At 43.0% G+C, this 23,483-nt stretch overlaps 1 protein-coding gene across 2 annotated transcripts; it reads left to right on the top strand.

The window, feature by feature from the left end:
- Positions 1-4: 4 nt before the first annotated feature.
- Positions 5-19,723, top strand: GGNBP2 (gametogenetin binding protein 2). Of its 2 annotated transcripts, none has more exons than XM_037371265.1 (14): positions 5-132; positions 871-999; positions 4,784-4,864; positions 6,952-7,205; positions 8,158-8,256; positions 11,416-11,529; positions 13,205-13,408; positions 14,422-14,596; positions 16,151-16,345; positions 17,012-17,162; positions 17,341-17,466; positions 17,548-17,699; positions 18,087-18,335; positions 19,073-19,723. In XM_037371265.1, exons 2-14 carry the CDS (start codon positions 907-909, stop codon positions 19,274-19,276), a joined length of 2,097 nt encoding a protein of 698 aa, XP_037227162.1. In that variant the 5' UTR covers positions 5-132; positions 871-906; the 3' UTR covers positions 19,277-19,723. The 2 variants fall into 2 exon arrangements, with proteins under 2 accessions (XP_037227162.1, XP_037227154.1); XM_037371257.1 differs by having other exon boundaries at positions 13,205-13,414.
- The last annotated feature ends 3,760 nt before the right edge of the window (positions 19,724-23,483 follow it).

The raw sequence follows: 23,483 nt of genomic DNA, 5'->3' as shown, positions 1-23,483 counted from the left end.
GGGCCGGGGCCGGGGCCGCCGCCTGTGGGGAGGGCCCGGGGAGGGGGAGAGGAAGGAGGCAGCTCTGTGGCGGAGCCCAGGGTGTCCGCCCGCCTGTCACAGCGCCCGGGCCGGCGACTCGCGGAGGAGCCGGTAAAGGCCCGGGGAGGGCGAGGCGGCCGGTGGGGCCGCGGGGAGGCGGGGGAAGGCCGGGAGCCGGCCCCGCCGGCTGCCTCCGTTCGGGGCTGCTACCCCGCCATCGCCGCGCCGGAGGCTTGGGCGAGGACCGGGAGCCGCGGGGTGGGTCTGCCCGCAGCCTCGCCTGGGCTGCGACCGCCCGGCCCGCCGGAGGGAGGGGGGAGTGGGGGACGGCGGGCCCCCTCCCGCAGCTGCGGGTCGCCCGGGGCGGGGCGGGGTGGGGGGGAGCGGCGGCCCCGTTCGGCAGGTGGAGCCGCCGCCTCGCCCCGCTCCCTGTCCAGCCGCCGCCGGGCGGACCGGGGCCGCGGGCAGCCGCAGCCGCGCTCCGGGCTGGGCGGGCCCCGCCGGCCTGTCTGGGGCGGGGGGGGCGGGTAGCGGCGGGCTCCATCCCCGGGCTGTGCCCGGCGGAGGCCGGGTGCGCTCCTCCCCGCCGTCCCCTCCCTTTCTTCCATGTTATGTCGCATTTCCCAGCTTGCCCACCTCTCCCGTTCCCGGCCCCTAGTCCCTTTTTTTAAAAAAAAAATTTAATTTTATTTCTGGAGCCCCCGGCGGGGCCGAGCGGCGGGCGGGCGTGGGCCGGGGCTCGGCGTGGTGAATCAGGCGATGGGGTAAAGCAGGCTCGGCGCCGGGCTGGTGAAAGTGTGCCGGGGAAGCGCGGCGGGGATTTACCTCCCCGGCTTGGGCTGCTCGCAGGCTGCAGCTGGGAGGAAGCCGCCGGGGCGAGCGGAGATGGCGCGGCTGGTGGCCGTTTGCAGAGACGGGGAGGAGGAGTTCCCGTTCGAGAAGAGGCAGATCCCCCTGTACATCGATGACACCCTGACGGTGAGTGCCCAAGCCCCCCGCAGCCCCTGCTCCCCGCGGCGGGCCGGGTGCTGCGGTTCCCGGCGAGGCCTTTTCTCCAGGCAGGCCTGCCAGGCTCCTCCTTTGCTCCTGCGGCCGTAATCTTGGGGACTTTGCAACACTTCGGGTCAACAGCGCTTCGTGTGGCAACTTTTTTATCTGATTCCCGGCTCTAGGAACGCGCAGACCGCCTCGTAAGAAAGTTGGTGCTGTGCTGGAGCTCGCGTGCAACTTGTTTTCCAGGGACGAGCGTGCCCGGTGCCCGAGCCTGCATGCGGAGCAGAGGCGTTTTGCAGGGGATAAGGCAGGGAGCCATGTTAAGGCCAAACCCCAGGGTTACCACGAGGCAGTCATGCTCTTAAAGAGGCAAGAAAAGGCTAAAGCTTGTTTCTGGAAAGCTTTGACCAAAAGTAAGGGTCATCGAGCTGCTAGTGACATGCTGCTGTGTCTACAGTAACAAACCCCGAGAGGGAGGGGGTCTGTTTTGGTGTGGTGTTCTGAACTGAAAAACGGTGTGTGTGTGTGTGTGCCATTTCCAGAAGGTTCAGTGGAAAAATGAACTACATGTAGCTTGGAGGCTCCCTGGTCTCTCTTTTCCTCAGGTGTTTAGAGGAAAGCTCAGGAATTGCGTTGTAGGTGAGCACAGAGCAAACGGAAAAATGTTCTCTAACCAGCTAGTTGTCATTTGGTTTCATTCTTCAGGTGTGAAAATGTTGGGTTCAAAACAAAATTGGGCTTGGACAGCATGATTTGGCATCTTAATTATTCATATTTGACTTCTGTTGCTGTCAGTGGCGTGACAGTAACTGCTCTTGCTTTAAAGGGTGTAAAAATGTGTGATCTAGTATGGGAGAATGCCTCACTTGCATCAGCTACCTTGATGAACTTTGTAATATAATTTCTTCTGTCTTCTAGAACAATCGAGTATCTTCAGACAGTCTCTTAGCCCTCCATCCCACTGTTAAAGATAATGTATCTCAAGCTCATTGGCTTTTGCTACATTTGAAGAAAGGCTCTTTGCTGTATTTTAGTTCTGGTTCTAAATGATGGCGTATTATTAATTTACCAAATACCACCATTGTTTTTTGGCTTTTTACATAGTCTGTCTTCCCTGGTTAGTGGTGCTTATATATTAGGCAGGGTTCCCTCCTTAAGCTGTCCCAAGCGGTATCTAGCTCTCCTGGAGCGCTTGATTACCTGCACTGCGTAGCAGTCGTGTAAGTTTGGGGTTTTTTGATGTCTTGGCCATGCCTTGAAATTTATTTTGTCCCTCCATTCCCCATGTAGTTTTAAGATCTTGGATTTCTTTCTCCTTCTTCCCACCTCCCGGACTCCCGAGTGAAAATTACTTACTAGATTGTGTCGGGTAGAAGACTTGTACTTATTACCTTTGTTGTGTGCAGTAGGTTGAGAGAGAGAAAATTTGGCTATACCGGGTGTCAGGTAGATGACTTCAACTGACCTAAAATTCCATTTGTAGTTTAGTTCCAGAAACTAATGCCAGACCCAAACTTTGTGCAATTGTGCTATGTTGTCACTGTCCTTTTTACACCAGAGGCAAGTCCTGCTCATGATTGAAGAGGTTCCCATAGCTTTAAATAAGTTTTGTATCCTTCTGGGTGAAAGGCATTTATGCAAGTGCAAGTCATCCTCACCATGAAGGAAATCTTATCTCAGGTCCATAATTATTTTTTTTCCCATTCTGTTAACTGTTGCAAAGTACTCTGATTTCTAGGTGGTTTCTGGAGGCTTTTACTAAGTAAATCTGCAGAAGCAAGTGAATGAACTTGGCTTCCTTGTCTAGGTTGTCTGTAATTTACATTTTAAATTCTTAATGAGAGATATTGCAAGACATGCAGTTGTCTTTGAAACATAATTTTACATCTGCAGCATTAATGTTAAATAACCGTGGTGTTTGTTGACAGCAGCTGGCTTCTATTGACCTCTTTTAAAACTCAAATTTTAAAAATAATGGGGCTACTTCTGTTAGTCAGCTGGAAGACTTAATCTATGTCTTAAATCTAGAAATAGTGAATCACTGATTGCAAATTAGTGAATGAATGGCCTGTAATGCTCTTACACTTGTAACGTTTGCTTTGTAGTAGCATAAGAAGCTGTTTAGGTGCAATGTGATACTGCTCCTCCAAATGAATTGTTCACTACCACACTTTTCTGTTTCTTATGGCTCAACTAGAAATGAAAGGAGGTTTAAATATTTAACCCTTTTCATTTCTTAAGCAGCTTTTATGATTTCTCGAAGGCATTCCATTTGATGTGGTATTACGGGATTTTTTTTTCCTTCCAGTTCAGGGTGTGATGGTGGTTGATGTTTAACCACTTAATAAAATCTCATCAGACACATGAATTAATTTAGTCTTTGATAATTTCACTCTGTTGTACAAAATACCTAAGGGTGTTGTCTGATAGTGGGAGATGAAGGTGAAGGAGGAATAAAAAAATGCGGATTTACCTCTTCCCTCTGTTATGAGCAGATAGAGCTTTTACTTTTGCATGTAGCTCATTGCCCACAGAAATATCAAATGTAGGAAGCCTGTAATTCTGCAGCAAAAGCTTGTGCTGCTGCTTAGTGTGTATAGGTCAGGGGCAAGGGAGGCTGGAAGAGAAAGACATGGGAGATTAGAATTAGCACGGACTGTGGCACTGTTCTGCACACAGATAAGGCAGCTGTGCTAATGTTCCAATTCTAGCACATGTGAGATCAAAATATTGCCTTGCTTTCTGGCCTTGGAGAATAGATGTTTATTTTGGAGCAATGTTGGAGTGCCTGTAAAAGTAAATATATGCGTTCTCTGGAGGTAGTGTCAGCAATTATGAAGGCAGCTGGGAATTCTGTCTTTACTAGACAAGTGAGGGAAGGTGGAGGATGGAAAAAAAAAATCAGACAATTTCGTTTGGCATTGATTGGTATTAGAGTTATTAACCAAAGTTATTTCGTCTTTCAGATTTTAGAGAGAACTTCCAGTATTCCTATTGATAGTCTGTATTTCTCAGTTTGGACAAAGAAGACTAACTAAGGCAGTTTTTACAAGTTTTTCTAGTTGGTTTAATTTTTCTCCATGGTTGTAAAGTTGGGGTTTTGACTGAAAATTATTTTACTGATTTCTGCCCTCGGCCCCCCCAAGAAATTGCCTTCTTTATTGCAAGAAATATTTAAAAGAAATATTATTACTTACGAGTAATCACATTGTTCTGTAGGCTTAACATTTTACTTTGAGCCTCTTAAGAGTTGCAGCTGCAGTCACACAGAACAAGGTATACCTTGGAGTACCTTCTTGGTTTAATATGGTTTTATATTAGCCTTTGAAGGAGTCCATGAGTCTGTCATTAAACAGTTGCAACTGTTTCTTCATAGCTTTATAAATTGATTTAGGCCGTCGGATCAATTTGGATCTTCATGTGTTGAAGTACAATTATTTTAAACTGAAACAGGGTTTCAAGTCATGTAGATAGTGTGATATAAATACTGATGTTGCATTTAGCAACTTTTGATTTCTCTGTAAGGGCTACTTAAGAGCTGCCATTTATAAAATGCCTCTAAACATTGTATTACTGACACAGGTACTTTGCTGAAAGAGTCACTCTCTTGAACTGTTACTTTTATCCTTTCCCAAACTTCCAGGAGTTACGTGGAAAGAATGAGAATTTAATGTAATTTCTATCTTAATTCCACAGGAAAGTTAAATAAGCTAACTCTTTTTGTTTGACTTTTTCTCTGAAAGCTATTTTTTTTCACTCTCTTGTATAGATGGTGATGGAGTTTCCTGATAACGTGCTAAACCTTGATGGACATCAGAATAATGGTGCACAGTTAAAGCAGTTCATTCAGGTAAATACAGCTTTCTGGTTTTTAAGAAGGCCACATGTCAGATCTTGCATTCCTTAGGTTTGTGCTTTCTCTTCTCTAAGAGGTTGTCACTCCTGGAATGACTTAAAAGACATGTCAGCACCTATATGCGATTACATATTGGTACCAAAGTACACTGGGTGCATTTGTTTTCTGTATTTCACAGTATCTATATATACACTGTTGACTTGTCAGGAGGCAATTGCTGCGTACCTAGTTAGAATTGAAAACTTGTAAAAACGATAACATCTTATGGTCACTGCCAGTTTATGCATAATGGAAACTACAGTTTCTAAATAGATTTTATTTCTTTTCTTTTCTTTTTTTTTCTGAAAACTTCTGAACTGCTTTTTCAAGTGGAAGTGTGCATTGCTTAAGATGGAGTTCTTATGATTAGGACCATACCGAGATAGAATTGATGTGCTGCTTTATAGATTATGTATAGTTGAATAGTGAGAGGTGGATTTGTGGTACCCCTGAAGCTTTAATAATAGTAAATTACTCTGCTAATGCTCTGGCAAGTAACTGTAGCCCTATAACACCTGTAGCAACTAAAACATTGTGCCACTTGATGTCCAAAGGTACGGGGCAGTTTGCTGCTATGCAGCTTGCTCTTCTTTACTTGTGGGTTGACAGCCACAGTTCAGGCATATGTTGCATATGAAGCATAGCTGTGTTGTGAAAATAGCTCATTCCTGCTGTTGCTGTGACTCGTACTATTAATTACAGGAAAGAGGATTATGGCAGAGTGATATCACTTGTCAGATTATTTAGTGTGCCTGCCTTTAAGAGCACAGACTAAATGTTATCTCATAATAGCTTTACTTTTCATAACATGCATTACATAAAATGAGCTGAAAATATTTTCTCTTTTCAATTGATCTGTTTACACATTCCATGAGATCGATTAGTTTTACTATATTGTGTGGTCTTTTCTTTCTCCAGAAGTTGTGACTTGTCATTTCTGCATTAGGCATGTTTAAGTGGTGTGATATGACAAGAATACAGAAAATATTATTGTGACAAAAAGCTGCCTGTATAGATACAACTATGCTTACAAAGCTGTACTTGTGAGCTTCGTTTTCCCCTGGTTATAGCAATTAATGCACTGACAGGACTGCGCTTTTACAATGTTGGAAAGTGCCAGTAGCGCTGATGTTCTAAGCGTAGATGTGTGTGTTGGTGCGTGAGGAGGGGACTCTGTCTTCTGCATAGCTGTGCTAGTGGCAGTTCAGTGTTGATGAAGTCCACACCGCTAATTTAGCAGTTAGAAGAAATAGAAGGGTATGTGCTTTTTGTGTCTATGCGTGCCTGGATGTGTTTGACAGAGGAACCAGGAGAAGCTCCTAGAATTGTTTATTGATGTAAGAAATATTAGAAGGTGTTCCCTTTAAGGTTCTATTATTAGCACGCATTGAATGTTCAGTACTGAACATTCAGATGTTTCACCCTGAATATGTGCTTTTTTTTTTTTTTTCAGGTATTAGAATTGTAACAGGAAATAGCATTTAACCTTCCAGGAAAAATATTGCTAAATTGTCTTGGTCTGAACAGACCAAGTTTGTTGTAAATGAGATTCCCGTATATGCCAATGAGCATCCAGAAATTTCCTTTCTCTGTGCCAAAGACAAAATGAGTGTGAGGGGAAGATGAAAACTTGCAGAGCTGTATGTGAGGCCCTTTACTAAAACATCTGTGCTGAGGAGGAGGAAACAAAAGGGCTTCCTGATAAGGACAGGGAGGTATGCCATTTGTCTGGGAGCAGCATTTGCTGATTTGAGTGGTAAGAGGAGGGAACAGGAGGAGAAAAACACTAGCTTCCTTCCAGAGGATAGACTTGATGCAGAATTGTTCCTATGATATTAGCAAGTGTGGTTTTGTTCATACAGTATTTTAAGTGATCTACAATAAGACGGCAACCTGAAACTCTTGAGCACTGAGTACATTTTCCACAGGTGTATTTTGAAAAAGAAATGCCGTTGAAGGCAAAGAAGTCTTGAACAGTTTAAGATGTTGCTTGTTTGGTTGTGGTTTTTTTTTAATTACTTCATTTCTTTCTCTTTTTTTAGAGGCATAGCATGCTTAAACAGCAGGATTTAAATATTGCCATGATGGTGACATCACGTGAAGTTTTGAGTGCGCTTTCTCAGCTGGTCCCCTGTGTTGGCTGTCGTCGTAGTGTGGAACGTCTCTTTTCTCAGCTCGTAGAGTCTGGAAATCCAGCACTTGAGCCCCTAACAGTAGGGCCAAAGGGGGTTCTTTCTGTAACTCGAAGCTGTATGACTGATGCAAAGAAGCTTTATACACTGTTCTATGTGCATGGGTAAGTGTCTTTGAACTGCACAGATTATCCTTACCTGGCAAAAAGGAAAGCTAGCTTCTGTGCATTTGACTTTGCAACTTTCTTGGCGATGCTAAATTGTTGCAAGTTTGAATCCTGTCTTTTACAGTCACGTTAAACCAGTCATTGCCTAAACTGGGGGGAAAAAAATCCCCAAAAGACCTCATCTTTCGTATCATCAGTTGCAATGTCATGATTGTGATTGAAAGCTACCAGTATTAAAATGTCAAGTCATTAATCTGAAAAAGGCATTGTGGGTTTTTTGTGATCTCTCATGAAGAAGAGTGTTTCTTCACCCCATTACTCTGCATGTAAAAAAAAATTAAATAATAATTAACCTCTCCCTCCCAGAAAATTTCTACTCTTGAGTAGAAAGGTAACACTGAGAAAGCGAAACCTTCTGGGTTTGGCTAGCACAATAAATGGCCTCAGTGCCATTTGTTTCTCAGCTGTCAGCAGACCAAACAGACACTGCTCACCACAATGGGCCTTTGCCTTCCAGTTGGTTTCAGCTTGTTCTTCTTGCTCCAGTTAGCAGGCCAGTGGGAAGTAAGGAAGGGTCAGTGCAGAGCAGGGTATACTGAGATCTGGAGGGTGAGGTAGTGTAACTTGATAAAGTGGTCACAGTGGTTCCCTCTGCTTCTGAAGTAAGTGTTATTGCTCGAGGTCTGTTACGAAGTTATGCAATAGCTTTTTAGATATGGCTTATCTTTTTTTTTTTTTTTCTTAGTAGAATTTGTCTGGAAAATCTGTACTGTGTTTTTCTTTGGTACTGCAGGATTGTACGACATAAGTGAAAATGAGGGACTGGAAGACAATTTTAGGTCTAATGTTCGTTATCATACCTGTTTCTGATGCATGAGCTGAATAAATCCCTTTCAAACTTCTCTGCATAACAATGTTTTCAGAATACTGAGTTACATTTTTTCCATAGGTCCAAACTGAATGATATGATTGATGCAATTCCCAAAAGTAAGAAGAATAAGAGATGTCAATTACACTCCTTGGACACACACAAACCGAAACCTTTGGGGTAAGTTTGTGTTTAATGTGCACAATTCAATCTAAAATGTTCTGAGGATCCAAACTATTGATACTAATTTATATGTAAGCATAGAAACAAATTATTATGCTGTTACCTGTTTGCCAGTGTAGTAATCTCTGAGCTGTTTGGATTTATAGTAGACCCGAATAGTTGTAGGGGTGGAAAAGAGGCAGCCAGGGGTTTTGGGCAGCGTGTGTTGTAGGGCACGCACGAGGTTTTCTCTGTAGGTTTTTGTAAGAAGGTAGTTAACCCTTTGTTGTGCAGTAAGAGTGATAGTCTTACCAGTAGGATGCGTAATACTTTTCCTACTGCCCTTGCTCACACTATTGACTGGACAAAGCTAGTGCCATAAGGTGTTCCAGCCTCCCAACGTAAGATCTGTGCTCCTTCCTTGGTGTGAGTTGTCCCTCTGCTCTGTCAGAGCTCTGTAAGGTAACTGGTGATGCTTTCATAGGAAGTTTAGGGCTACCATATGAAATCCGTTGTTTCTCCAAACTTGCTTGTTAGTACTAGCTGTTCAATTTTAGCCCCTTGTCTTTAGGGTCTTCTACTTGGTGGTGGAGTGTTTTGTTTGGGGGTGTTTATTGTTTAACAATATCCATGTTTAATTTCAAAACTAGCTGCCAAAACACAACTTGGCCATTACAAACCAGTGCTCTCTGTGCTTTTCGTGTCTCGTCTGACGTAACTTGGAATATAGTCTGCTCGGGGCACGGATAGCTTCTGCATTGTGGTATAGACAGCGCTCTGGAAAGACAAACTGGTTTTGGTGCTCTACACCAAAATGATTGATCAGCAATTTTTCCTCACATTGAGGGGAAAGGGTATATGTTAAACAAGTATACATCGTTTTGCTTGGGATTATTAAAAATGCCTTGCACGACTGTTAATAAAGGGCTTTATTGTGGTTGGGCTGCAGGGTTAAAACTCTGTAGACTGTATTTTCTCTAAATGTGGTGCCGTGTTTCGAATACACCAGTGAAGAAGATGCATGTGTGCCTCCATGTCTTGAAATTGAAATGGTTTATTCCAGCTGGTTAACTGAGAAAACACTCCCTGTAAATCTGTTGCAGATTTTGGGTGGTTTTCTTGTTTGTAGGGTGTGTTTTATATTTTGGGGTTTTTAGATGACTAATGAATTAGACTACTATGCTTAGCTGGAGTGTCCAGGACCTTCTTTAGTATAGTTGTGTTCTACTTCTGGTTAAGCATACAACCTGTGAAAGCTTGATCATGGTTTCCAGTTACAGGACATGTATTTTTCTATGCAGACTGGAGTCTCTTTGGGTTGAGATAAGTCCCGGGAGATGGTAGGCTTGTGGAATTTGACACTTGATTTTTACTTGTGCTGCTTGAGGATGGTGGCAGCTAATCATCATCTCCTATTATATTTTTGTTACAGGCCTTTCATATGATTAGTTTAAAGTTTATGTTACATAAGCAAAAGATTGTAAGCGTATAGGGGCATATATTTTTTTAAAATAAAGCAAATTCAAAGCATTATGAAAGTGTTAAACTCTCTGCTTTGTTTTTAGGAAGATTAATCTTTTCTGTGTAAGAACATATATCATGGAACTTGCACTTACCATCTTGGCAAGGCAGAACAATTCTGAAACTTGGTGAATAGAGAGGAAAATGCTGCCTTTATTTCCTCAGTTTATGCCGGAATAAATCCCCTTAGTATTTTCAATGCTGGCAGGTTAATAGGGAATATGTGGAAGAGCAGTATTTTAATACACTGCAAGTAAAGCTTTCAGCTTTATCTGATAACATGGCTTGTGGACAATCATTGTAGTTTGGTAAAGAAGCACAGCTTGCTCTCTGCTTGCTCAGTCGATACTGGTTTGTTGTGCTGTGGAACTGATCAGGGTGTATCAGTACTGATATTTCTCCAAATAAATCTGCTGGTCTGAATGGAAGCGAATGCACCAACAGCCTAGACATGGAGGTGTTGGACACAATAGTCTTACAGAACAAATTCTATTTATCAACGTAGAGCTTTCTGCTTCACTTCATTACAAGAAACTTCTTCAGATTAGTTTCATCTGTTAGGCATTTTATACACACAAAAAGGCTTTGAATTGTAATTGTGTGTTTAATTATACAAGTTACGTAACTAGCTAGTGCCACTTGAGAGTTCCTTGATGGCCTTAGTTTCAGTGTGCCTGGTTTATGGCTACTCTGTTCCATTTGGGGCTAAGGAGCATTTTAACCTCTCATAAATGCAAGCCATGTGATCTAGCAAACTAGATAGTAGCATGCATAAATACTCTTGAGGGCTAATTATTAAATAGGAGTGCTTCTTCCCCGGTTTTCCTGCTCTGTTGTATCCATCCATGAGCTTAAACAGAAATGGCCGTTCTGATAAAATGTCGAGTGTAGACAAGGCTGTAAGTAAACATGACTTGCTATTTAAAGTTTGTTCTTTGCTCTGTAAGTGTACTTTTAGCATATCCAAATGTGTGTTGTAAAGTTGGTTGGTTTGGGTTTTTTTAAAACAAATTTTGGAAATTTAATGTAGGGGGTGCTTTATGCTTTCTTATGGTGATAGATGTGTGCAAGTGTGGGGGTTTTGATTTGCTTTTTTCTTTGGGGGTTTGGTTTGGTTTTTTACTAAGTTAGACATTAAATCTGCCAGAAGTATTTAAACTTGTATGTGTTTATGCTAAAGGTAATATTCTGAAAAATTACTACTGGCTTTCAGCTGTAACTTTAAAGAGTCATTATGAATCTGGGTTTATAAACACAGACAGCAAAATTTGTATCTCATGTCTGACTGTAACTTCACTGAAAGTTAAGGCTTAGCCTATAAAGGATTAAAAGTAAATGAAGGAACATGGTAGCATTTTCGTAGCATTTGTTTAGGAAATATATATATATATATGGTATAGGTTTAAAAAATGTTTTTTAATACTATGTGACAGTGGAGGGAGCAGTAGCACACTCAGTACATAGAAATTAAGTGCAAATAAGAAAAACAGTGAAGACAGCAGGAAGGAGGAGAGTAAGTATAGCATCACTTTCTGCTGTGGACCTTTCCAGCAAGCAGTCAGGTAAACGAATGATGCTTTATGTTGTTTCTTTTCTAAACTCCTAACAAGATAATATATTGTCTTTTGTTTCTTATGTTTTGGGTTTTTTTTGCAGGGGTTGTTGGATGGATGTGTGGGAGCTCATGTCCCAGGAATGCAGGGATGAAGTAGTTTTAATTGACTCTAGTTGTCTTTTAGAAACATTAGAAACCTATCTACGAAAACACAGGTATGTTAAAAGAATGAAGGCGCACCTTCGTTTTGAGGAATAGCTGCTGCATTTTTTTTGTGAATTAAAATGTATGTAGACTTCACACTGTGTTTAAAAATGTAGAGGACTTGAGTACCTTGCCAGATGGCATTGTGGCAACTGCTGAGACACAGGCGGTGAAACATTCTTTGTGTTTTACCTGTTGTTTTGGGTCATGGTAGGGGAAACGCGGTATTGAAGTAATAGCTGCCTATCTTAACTTCTTTTGGTTAGGATTATGTTATGATTTACAATTTGATGTATTAAAACTGTGTATATTATTTCACTCTTTCACAAGTAGCTTACTCTGTCTGGAACTATGCCTTCTTTTTAGGCCTGTGGGGTGTATATGCAATTTCCAAATAATGTGAGCTAAACTAATAGAAGCAGATTGTAGGCCTGGTGTTGCTTGTAAATCACTGTTTTAAAACAGTTGTTTATGACTTAGTAGTGCTAGTGCTGTTGGGTCTCTCTTGCAGGGGAAAAAAAAAAAAAAAGGCTACTAATTTATTGTTGCACATGTACGGTAGCTACCATACTGATTTGAAAGTTTTAATTTCCAGTAGTCTGAAGGTTCTGATACAAGCTGTGGGGGCACAGACGGTTGTGGGTGGTGGTGGTGGTGTGGAAAAAACACTTTGGAAACAAAACAACTTTAATCTCCTGTGACATTAAACATGGCGTTGGCAGTGTTCCTGATGCTAACCTGCAATAATATTACTGTTTTCTTTCCTTTCACTACAGAAACTAGCCAGTTATCATAGTTCTGTCAAACATCAAAATATGTTTGACTTAGTGTTGTCAAGTGACTGGACAAACTAGGAAAGGGAAAAACCCCATCCAGAGATGGCGTGAAGAGCCAGCTTTTCAAGCTGAAAGCTGAAATGTGAGCAGCTTGTCTGACTTGCATTTTTAGAATAATACAGCAAGAGGTTTTGTAGCTCCTCGAAGATTACTCCTCTTATAAAACAGAATGAGCTTAATTTTGGTTTAATATATATATAGATTATAATTATAACAGACTTCATAATTATACGGTTCTCATTGGTTATCTGAGCTAGCACATGTTTAAATTGAGTATGTTGTGTTATAAGAAAACCTTGTTTGGCTATCTGTGCAGTAATCTAATAATTCAAAATGTGTTTAAAGGTGCTTGTAGTGGAAACATTGCTCTTATACAGCAGGCAACGGAGGAAGCTTTTTTTCTTATTGCTTATCACTCGTTTGAGTGTACCTTTAAATAATTGGTATAAAGTAACTCGGAGTGTGTTACTTGAGAGGAATTTTGTCCTGGCTTGTACTAATGATTTGGTTTGTTTGCTATTAGACTTCTGATCTTTGAACAAATGTGGAATTGCATCTCTGTATAGGAATTCCTTCATATTAACAATTAGCCTGACTTATGCCTTGGAGCATGAAAGTTGATATCCAGACTGGTAATATATGATAGGTAGTATAATACATACAGTAAACTTACGTGGCTTGCAGCCAAAGTCTTACTATTTTGCCTTTTGAAGTAACATAAACCTTATGTGACCTAGTTTAAATATAGCATGTGCTATTAAATAGCTCAGTATATTACAACTTAGACTAAGTGGGTGTACATTTCTGCTTGAATAAGAATTCAGTTCTGTTATGTTCTGTTTTAACACAGGTTTTGCACTGACTGCAAAAATAAAGTACTTCGGGCATACAATATTCTTATCGGTGAGCTAGACTGCAGCAAAGAAAAGGGCTACTGCGCCGCGCTTTACGAGGGTTTGCGATGTTGTCCCCATGAACGTCATATACATGTATGCTGTGAAACAGATTTCATCGCACACCTATTGGGTCGAGCTGAACCAGAGTTCGCAGGAGGGTATGAGTATGTAATTTGCTAGAGTGGGCTATCTAGCGCTTTGCTTCTTTATTTTATTGTTGAATGTATTTTGCAAATGATTTTTGCCTCCTTGCTGGATAATAAACTTCTGAATGTCAATATTCATGTCGAAGTAGACTTTCAAGATAGTGCTTCAAAGTAGTGAAGATTTCTCAGTGTGCTTTTGACTTTAAGGTGCATTTAACTCTGAAGGCAAGACTGAAAGAAATCGCCAAATGCCTTCTAGTTTATTTGTTCACTCCCTAGGCTGCCTGCTTTTCCATTGAGATGTTCAAAATATGCGAAATAGAAAGAGAACCTTGGTTGACACTTTTACCAAATGCCAAGTATTCAATTTAGTTTTCTAGTCGCCATTTGTATATTATAGTAATTCCTGAACCCAGCATCTTAAAATCTTCCAATGAAAAATACAATTCTGACCTCAATATCTGTAAAGCTCAACCATACTGTTTCATTAGGAGGGTAAATCCTTTTATAATGATTTTTCCTTAGTAGATGATAGATGCAGATTAATACTGAAATATTTTGACTTTGTACGGTAAGTAATGTATAACCTTCTGTGTGTCTTTATTCAGTTTCAGTTAACTGATGCATAAATGTCTAGGAAAATGGAATATTTGCTAGAAACCAAATACAAATTTTAGGAAACAAAAGACTGGCTGCGTCTCTTTGGCTTTAAAACTCTGCTGATCCCTCCTAGTAGGAGCAGGCAGAGGCTGATGGGGTTACACCTTCAGCAGTCACAGGTGGGAAGGCATAGCGCAGCTTAACAGCGCTGTGCACGTATTAATCTGTCAGGAATGTACTGGTGGTTTTGACCTGGTCCTTTCTATTTTGCATCTGCATGCAGCACAGCAGAACTCTATTTAAAAAGCTGTTCATGCAAACATATCTTCAGTTGTACATAAAGTACGTCATTGAACTGCTTTGATCTCTTGGTAGACTTCCAGCTACTTTAACAATACTATACTTTGGTTCAACTCTTCCTTTAGACGAAGAGAAAGGCATGCTAAGACAATAGACATAGCCCAAGAAGAAGTTTTGACCTGCCTGGGTATTCATCTTTATGAAAGATTACACCGAATCTGGCAGAAATTGCGTGCTGAGGAACAGACGTGGCAGATGCTTTTTTACCTAGGTGTTGATGCTTTACGCAAAAGCTTTGAGGTAAAATTCAATTTTTTGTATTTGAATTGCTGTAGTAACTGTGTACGTTTTCACTAAAATAATTTTTCCTGCTTTCTACTAACGTTGGGCTGGAAGGAGCTTCAGGGGTGTTGGATTCAATCCCTTGTTCACTGCGGGGCAACAGTTGTGTAATGTCCATGCATAGCACAACTGGGTTGCGCTCTGATGTAAAGTCTGCTGGAACATAAAAGATTGAGGCTGGCAAATTTATCTTCCAAGCTACGTGATATAGTACGCTGGATCTTCTATGTTTTTAATTCACAGTGAAGGTATTCCTACCTGATAGCGTTTCATGTAGCTCTGGCTACAGTAGTTTTTATTTGGCTTATTAGTAAAAACGAAGGATGTGCTTTTGAATTACAAACACAACTGCTAACTCTTGGATTCAGTGAGTTCCATGTGCACTCTAATGCCATGGGATTTTGAACTTCAGGTAGAACTCTGCAGTTCCTTTAACGTATGTCAATAGTATACTTGCCCTTTGGTATGACGGATATTTTTGGCTATGTTTATCTTCTGTTCATAATGACTGTTCTCTCTTAAAAGCTTCTGAAACATCAGAGGAGGAGGAAGAAAATCAGTTTGGGAAAGATCTTAGTGGAACCCTAATCTAGTTAGTTCTTGGGAGTTTTTACATGTAACTTCTTTTGAGAGACAATGCTGTAGAAGTGGCATTGACTGGGTACACTGTGGCATTTTTGTCAGGTTTTGTCTTGGTTGGTTTTTTAATCTAGTAAAGCATGGTGTTGGAAATTCATTGACACTGTGAAACTTGGGTAATTGTACTGGTGTGTAAGGTTGGCTATGAACTGGAAATACGGAACTGACGTGTCTTTATATGGGGTCCTTTTCTAAGGTGAGTGGGGAATGATGTCTCATTCTGGCTGAAGGAGTTCCCGGAGTGATCTGGGAGGGGGGAAAAAAAAAAAAAAAGAGAGAAACACCTGTGAATTTAAATTTATCTCTGCAGGAGCACTGATCCAGAATAGTTTACTAGTTCAACTATATTCTTGCAACTTAATATGTAGGTGTGCCATTATGGTACATGTTCTAAATTTAATATTAAGGGACATATTTAGATACATGCTATATTCTGAGATATGTCTACGCTTCAAAATTGGACTGCCTAGAAAAATCAGTTAGGCTTCTCGCTGATTATTCTAGACAAAGAGCTGCAGGAATTCTGTAGCAGTAGTTCTGATGTAGTTTTTTTGTGCTGCTGTGTTAAATAACCAGAGTATCCACTGTGTAAAACAGATCCAAAAACGTGTTCAGGTCCACAGCCTTTCACTGAAAATTGCAACTCTGGGCCACAAATTAAGTGCAGTGCTCCCCCATACATGTATCTTCTCCAGCAATCTAAATTTAGTGACTAAACCTGGATAGACATTTTTCTTCTATAGTCAATAGTTGTGTTGCTGTGACTTTATGATAAAAAGTACTTACCAGCTATTTACCACCTCCTTTTTTTAATAAATGTAAAAACCTGAGTTGTGTTAATACCTATAAATAGATCTAACCTCTTACAAACAGATGGCTGTGGAAAAAGTGCAGGGTATTAGTCGATTGGAACAGCTCTGTGAAGAATTTTCAGAAGAAGAAAGAGTCCGAGAGCTTAAACAAGAAAAGAAGCGCCAAAAACGAAAGAACAGACGGAAAAATAAGTGCGTGTGTGAGATCCCTACTCCTTTGCAAGCAACAGAAGAGAAGGAAATAAATCAAGCAAAGGTAAACATTGATAGCTGTGGCTTTTTGCAGGTGTGAAGTAACTAGATCTCTGATTTGGTGCTTCAGTCATCAGCTCACTGCTGCATGTGAGAATTCTTGAGAGGTTTGGGGTTTTTCTGCCGTACTTCAGTTCTGGGAACTAGTTTTTGATCGCTAGTGGAATTTAATACTTTAACAGATTAGTATAGTCTTTTTGTAAAGTAGTTGCCTGGAACTCCTTAGCTTTTGGGGGTTTGGGTTTGGTGGGTGGTTTTGTTTTGTTTTAAGTAAAACCTCCTAAATCTATGGGTCAGGTTATGCTAGAACACTTTCCAACTATCCTTTTGTAAAGATCACTTAGAATATGGGAATTCAAATGCTAGTTGCAGACAATTACCACTGAATTTTTGGGGAACGGAAAGCTTTAATTGAGTAAGTGCAATTATTATTCTGGATCTCTTGGCTGAACTTAACAGGCTAACTATAGGTCATATTATTCTGGGGAAAGCAGTTGGTTTGGCGTTTTTCTTTTTTGGTTGTCTTGTGCTTCTGAAGAAGCACAAGCAGTGCTGTGGCTGTTGTCAATCATTGTCAGCTGTTTTTTCTTAGTGAAAGAGTATCCCTTATAAAGTTGCCGACAGAGCTACTTTCAGTACTTGCAAGTACTTTTTTTTGCTTTGTTTTAAGGAAAACTCAAACTTCACGGAAAGTAGTTGCAAAGCCTGTGGTAGCACCGAAGAAGCCAACAATTGTGTAGAAGTAATTGTTACTAATGAAAGCACTTCTTGCACCTGTCCTAGCAGTGGTACCCTATTAGGTTCACCTAAAATTAAGAAAGGTATGTCAAATGTTGTTTATTTTTCATTTTTAAAAGCATTTACTGTTTATGGAGTAAACAGTGCTCAGCTATTTTTAAAAATTACTTTTTTTTTTAAGAATTCTTTCTTGTTAGAGGCCTAACTGAAAGAATCTGCAACGGCTGCTGTAGATGACTGTAACTTTTTGCTTCCTCTCAGGTTTATCTCCGCATTGTAATGGTAGCGATTGCGGCTATTCATCTAGCATGGAGGGCAGTGAAACAGGATCTCGAGAGGGATCAGATGTGGCCTGCACTGAAGGCATTTGCAACCATGATGAAAATGGTAGGTTTGGTCAGAACAGAATATCGGGTTAGTATCAGCAAAACTTAAGTGGCTGAGAAGAAAATCTCTTGTCTTTTGCAGGAGATGATTCATGTGTCCATCGCTGTGATGACAAAGAGGAGGATGGAGATAGCTGTGTGGAATGTTGGGCTAATTCAGAAGAGAGTACCACAAAAGGCAAAAACAAAAAGAAGAAAAAGAAAAGTAAAACTTTGAAGTGTGAGAATGAGCATGTAAGGAACATAGCTATTTCAGAATGCTTATTTTAAAGTTGTTAACAAAAGTGTTGCGAATTTCGATTGTGATTAACTCTGTAAATGGGGTAACAAGGCTCTTGGGTTACCTCTCCATCCAGGTTTTGAAAGGGAGGCCCTTCCTAGAACAGGCTGTGGCAGAAGGAGTCTCTTTTCTCCTGTGTTCCTAAGCATGTGCACTTTTGCACACTCAGTGAATTAACGTATTGTTCCCCCCTCCTCCCAGGCACACATTTTAAAAATACATACCCTTGCTCTCTTTGTGACCTTCCTTCCTTTCCTCTTTCCGTCTGCTTCCATCTGAAACTCGAATGTTTCGGATTTAACACTGCTAGTAGTTCATTACAGGCTGTTTTCAATTTGTAGATTCAGAAACTGGGAAGCTGTATGGCAGATCCAGGTAACAGAGAGACCTCAGGAAATATCACGCACACAGAATGTCATCGCGACAAGACCAAAGACACACACGCTGAAAGCTGCTGTAGCTCAGAAAAAAGTGGGCAGCAGTTGCCTTGGTTTGAGCATATGAAAAATGTGTCACAGTTTGCAGAACCTACAGAAATGTCACTTGTTCCTGATAGTGGAAAAGGTGCCAAGAGCTTAGTGGAACTCCTTGTAAGTAACCGCTTGCTTTGAATTTTAGGTTGTAGCATACTGCTTTAAGTCCTCGGGGCTGAGGATGGGGTTTAGAACTCAAATCCCACTGAAGAACTGTTACAAGGGAGAACACAACGGAACTTGAGATTCATTGCTTACACTCCTAGGGTTTAGTTTGTTTGCTTTTGCGTGTTCTCTGTAAAGTGTGTAACTCGGATGCTTTGCAGAGGAGGGGAGATTGCCCGTCACTGGAATGCAAGTGACAGAACTTGTGTTATAAGTATTCATTACCAAGGATTGCATTATTCCATAAAACGAAGCATGTGCTATTGCTGCCTTCATGCCTCAAATATTAACTCCCACTACGGGCTCCTTGGACAGCTTTCTTCTCTCTCCCTTCCCTTCTCCTTCCCCTTGCTTTACATCCTTTTCCTTATTTTTTGTTTTTAAAAAGAATAATATTTATATGTAATAACATATAATAAAAGCCATCCTCTTTCAATGGAAATGCGCTAAGAATCTGAGGCTTATTCTGGTAGCTTTCAGGACTGTATAGGCTGCCTTTTACCCAAAAAATAGTGGAGCACCTATCTGTGAATCGGGTGACTGCATTAGCCAGCTACCGCGTGCGGTGTCGTGCCGTGAAGGCTACAGCCTTCTTCAGATACCTGTAGGCAGCGCGTACCGTTGCAGGAGAGGTGTGCGGCACGGGGGGGGCCATGCTCGAGTTCTTAAATGCCTGTTTCCATTTGTAGGATGAGTCTGAATGCACTTCTGATGAGGAAATCTTTATCTCACAAGATGAAATACAGTCCTTTATGGCAAACAACAAGTCTTTTTACAGCAATAGAGAACAATACCGACAGCACCTGAAGGAGAAATTTAATAAATACTGCCGCTTAAATGATCACAAGGGGCCCATTTGTAACAGCTGGTTGACAACGGCTGGAGCGAACTAAATACAATAAAATAGCTCTGTCTTTCACTGAAATTCTCAAGATGACTACTGCGCCTTCTCTTTCAAAAACTTAATTTAGTGACTTATGGCAAAATTTTATCTTAAATTAATGTGATTCTTTCTTTTTTTCTTGTTTTTTGGGGAGGCTGGTGGAGGTGATTTCATTAATTTTGTTCTTTCTTCAGGCTTGTATCTTTAGTTGAGTAGCTGTGCAAGCCTCTCTTATAATTTAAGCCATCTCTTTTCATTAAATGTTTCTCTTACTGTGAGACTTAAAAAAAGCAAACTAGTGGCAAAGTAATGTTGTACCTATAATTCTGTACAGAATGACAATGAGCTGAATATAAGATTTTACAAAGTAGACATCCATTTGCAAAATGTTTTGGATGTAATATGTTAAAGCGCAATGTGCAAAATTTAAATAAAGAATATTTATTAATATGCATAGTAAAAGTTGGTGTACGTGTTTCTACTTCTCCTTCCCAGCGGTCTGAATTCTTGTTGTGCAGATGGGCGGCTGTCGCTTCAGCCTGCGTGGCTTCGCGGAGGTGGGTGTCAGGTGAGTCAGCTTGGCCTGGGAAGAGCACAGGTCCTTCAGCGGCACTCGTGGCAGCCAGCCTGCCGGGCTGTGTGGGTCCCCGTTCCATGTGCTTTAGAGATCTTCGAGCTACCGCCAAGCAAGCGGGGTCCATGGCAGCTCAGTCGTGTCCGTGTGGTGCTGCACCCAACCTGGCTGGCGCCATGTGGCATCGAGTGCCTTTTCTGCTTCCAGGCTCGCGGACAATATATCGGCGTGGTGCGGAGCTGGCTGAGGGGTCTCCAGCAGCCTTGTGCTGTGCGGGTGTGCTCTGTAACTCTTGACATGGCTGCTGTGCCCAAGGGCAGCATACTTGGTTTGATGATGGTTCTGAGTTTGGAGTGTGCAGCCTGTACCATTTTTGGGGCTTAATTTAGTTTTTCATCAAGACAATTACTGATGCCGGTGAGTTAGGAGACTACTGCGCTCGTTTTCCTTCTCCCCTGACAACGCAGACTCGAAGCTGCTGCCTGAGCCCGTCAGAATGTAATCGAACAAAAAGCAGCTTTTCACCACACCTTGACATTTTCTTAATGGAATAACAAGCTCTGTTGTGAAGACTGAACAGGAGTGCTTTTGCATAAATATCCGTTCAACCATGTCTTGTTCTACTGAATACGGTCTCTAATGTCACGGCCTCTTTGTAAGAGGGTGATCTGACAAGCGGCGAAGATGCAGGGTGTGGGAGATTAAGAAAAAAGCAGTTTAATACCTGGTGCTAAATCAACAAGATGAGGCAGTGGTACGGTTCTGCACAGTGAACATCCAAGTTCAGCTGACATGAGGTGAATTCTGTGGCACCCGCACCTGGGAGCGGCTATATATCTGTGTTTATCTAGAGATGATGGCTATGTGTTGTACAAGTGCAGTTGAAAAAATGTAGGAATTAAAACTTATGTCTGAAGTTGAAATCAAGATACAAGCATATTCATAATGAAACAAAAACCCCCAGGTAGCCTTCATACTGAAAGGAGATCATGCTCTGCTAAAGCACATCCCTCTTGGTGATTTGGTAGCCACTTTGCAAAATCAGATGTGAAAATACGTTCTTGAATAAGCTTTACCTTCGTAATTTTTTCCAAGTTAGATAAATAGTCCAGTTGGGTAATGGTTAAAATATATTCACAGATTATTTCACTTAATTACAAAACAAAACTATAAAGGTATGAATGCTTTTTTTTAATATGATGATTATGGTGGCAGCTGTCACTAAAAAGAAAATTCTGGTTTTGGTGGGGGGGTATAAGGAGAATTACAGAATATAACTTCTAACATCCTCATTTTCTGTGCTGTGCTCCCTTAGTCTTTCTGAGAAAGAAACAAACCTGTTTTCTTGGCTTTGCTTCACGCCTCAGCCACGTTATAAAGCGGCACTGTGCCTGGCGATGCTTAATTTGCCCAGGGTTCTCACAAAGAACCCGAGAATTAATTCATGGAGAGTGACAGCAAACACGTACGGATGCTTTTCCTAGTCCTGATTTGAACTCTGAAATTCGCCTTCGTGAAAGCCACCCTTCAGCTTCCTCCGAGGCCACAAGGACCTGGCCTTTGCGATGGCAAAAGGCTGCTTCTGCAAACGGGAGGAGTTTCATCTTGAACGCGGGGAAGGGGAGTCCTTGTTGTGGCGGTTCTCTTTAATCAAATACTCTGCTCGCCAGCTACAGGAAAAACGCAGTGAAGTTCAAAGAGCGGGGCTGCTGGCCGTGCTGCTCGTACATCGCGAGGAGCTGGCTCCAAGGGGTGTCTGCCCTTGGGAATTGGTGCAACCCCAGTTTTCAAGTGGAGTGTTCGTCGTTCTGTGCTTCACCGCAGCTGGAATGATGGGGATCGCTTTGTTCTCAACGTGGTGGGATTGCAGCCTGCTCGGGGTCGCAGCTTGGAGGAAAGTGGCCAGCTCCAGAGCCCCTTCGGCACGTGGCCAGCTTGGGTGCTGTGTGCAGTGGGTGCTGCGTGTCGGGGGGCAGCATGCCCCAGTCTCCCCGCGGATTTATTATGGCCAAGGGGCCCTTTTCACTGCAACAGCTCCTGCATCCCACCGCCCGGGCAGGAGCCCTGTGCTGTCCCCAGGCCTTGCACCAAGCTGAGTTCAGACGCCTCCTGGAAAAACCTCCTGCACCCCTTGCCCTGTCGAGTGAAGTACACCAGTGCTGCTTCATTTTTTACGCATCCTAAAGAACCTGAATACCTGTGTAGCTTTTTCCTTCTAGTGTGGTGTTTTTTGGGGGGTTTTTTTTGGTGGCTTTTTTTTTAATTTATTTTTTAAAAAACTTTCAGTGACAGGCTGTGCAATCAGCTCTAGGGGTGGTACTTAGCAATCAGACTTTATATAATAAAGTTCCCCATTGTTGTGTGGCAGTTGAAAGTAGGTTTAAATTAAGCTGCCCAGCAATGCATGGCTGGCGGGAGGAAGAACCTTCCAAACCAGTTTTCCCAGTAAGTTCTTGCAGCAAGCCATTGGCCCCAGCAGAGGATAGACCTCAGAGGAACGCGGTTCTACTCCAGGTCTGACCAACTTCAGAGCAAACGGGCAAGTCCCTTAAATTCCCCCCAGTTAAACTGGGCAGCTGGTTGTCCCAGCATGGTGAGGGTGGCAGCTGGACATACACATGGAAACATTGGGCTTGAAGCTGCAGACTCCAGCCGAGGACTGGAAGCGCGTTGCATTCTCCTCTCCCACTTATGCTCGTTTTCTAAATGAGAGGCAGGGATTCCATGGATGGACCACCCGGTGGATGAGGAATTAGCTGGGTGGTTGCACTCAGTTGCGGTCAATGGCTGGGTGTCCAAGTGGAGACTGGTGACCAGTGGCATTCCTCAGGGGTCCGTACTGGGACTGGCACTGTTCAACATCCTCGTTGGCAGCAGGGACAGCGGGATGGAGGTCACCCTCAGCAAGCTTGCCGATGACACCGAGCTGTGTGGTGTGGTTGATGTGCTGGAGGGACGGGATGCCCTCTGGAGAGACCCTGACAGGCTGCGCAAACCGCACGAGATTCACCAAGGCCGAGCGTAAGGTCCTGCACCTGGCTCAGGGCAGCCCCCAGTACCAGTGCTGGCTGGGCGGAGAGTGGGTTGGGAGCGGGACTGGGAGGGACTGGGGGACAAAAAGCTCTCCGTGGCCCGACAGTGCACTCACAGCTCAGAAAGCAGCCACCGGCAGCGTGGCCAGCTGGTCGAGGGAGGGGATTCTGCCCCTCTGCTCCGCTCCGGTGAGACCCCCCCAGCTGAAAGGGGCGATTCAGATCAGACATTAGGGAAAATTCTGTACCGCGAGGGCGGCGAGGCGCCGGGCCAGGCCGCCCAGAGCGGCGGTGGGTGCCGGTCCCTGGCAGGGCTCAGGGCCGGGTGGACGGGGCTGGGAGCCACCCGGGCTGGCGGGAGGTGGCCCTGTCCCCGCGGGGGGGACACTGGATGACCTTTAAGGTCCCTCCCGCCGCGGTGCCTCACCCTTCTCGCAGGGGCCATCTCGGGCAGGAAGCCCCCAGCCCCAGCGCCACCCCCGCCGCCGGCTGAGCCCTCGCACGCTCGGTGCACGCAAGGCGGGGGGGCGCGGCCTGACACGCCGGGGGCGTGGTCGGGGGGCGTGGCCGGGGGCGTGGCGGGCGGCGCGGGCGGGCGGCGCATTGTGCGC

This window comes from Falco rusticolus, chromosome 1 (genome assembly GCF_015220075.1).
Source record: "Falco rusticolus isolate bFalRus1 chromosome 1, bFalRus1.pri, whole genome shotgun sequence".
Classification (NCBI taxonomy): domain Eukaryota; kingdom Metazoa; phylum Chordata; class Aves; order Falconiformes; family Falconidae; genus Falco; species Falco rusticolus.
Note: the sequence above shows the minus strand (reverse complement) of the source record. Positions and strands in the feature narration are given on the sequence as shown.

What these genes read in the sequence shown, in the direction of transcription:
- GGNBP2 (XM_037371257.1), top strand. Translation starts at nt 907, where the DNA reads ATGGCGCGGCTGGTGGCCGTTTGCAGAGACGGGGAGGAGGAGTTCCCG. An exon ending in GAGTTCGCAGGAGGGTATGA is followed by an intron (nt 13,415 to 14,421) that starts GTATGTAATTTG and finishes CTCTTCCTTTAG; the next exon opens with ACGAAGAGAAAGGCATGCTA. An exon ending in CTTTACGCAAAAGCTTTGAG is followed by an intron (nt 14,597 to 16,150) that starts GTAAAATTCAAT and finishes TCTTACAAACAG; the next exon opens with ATGGCTGTGGAAAAAGTGCA.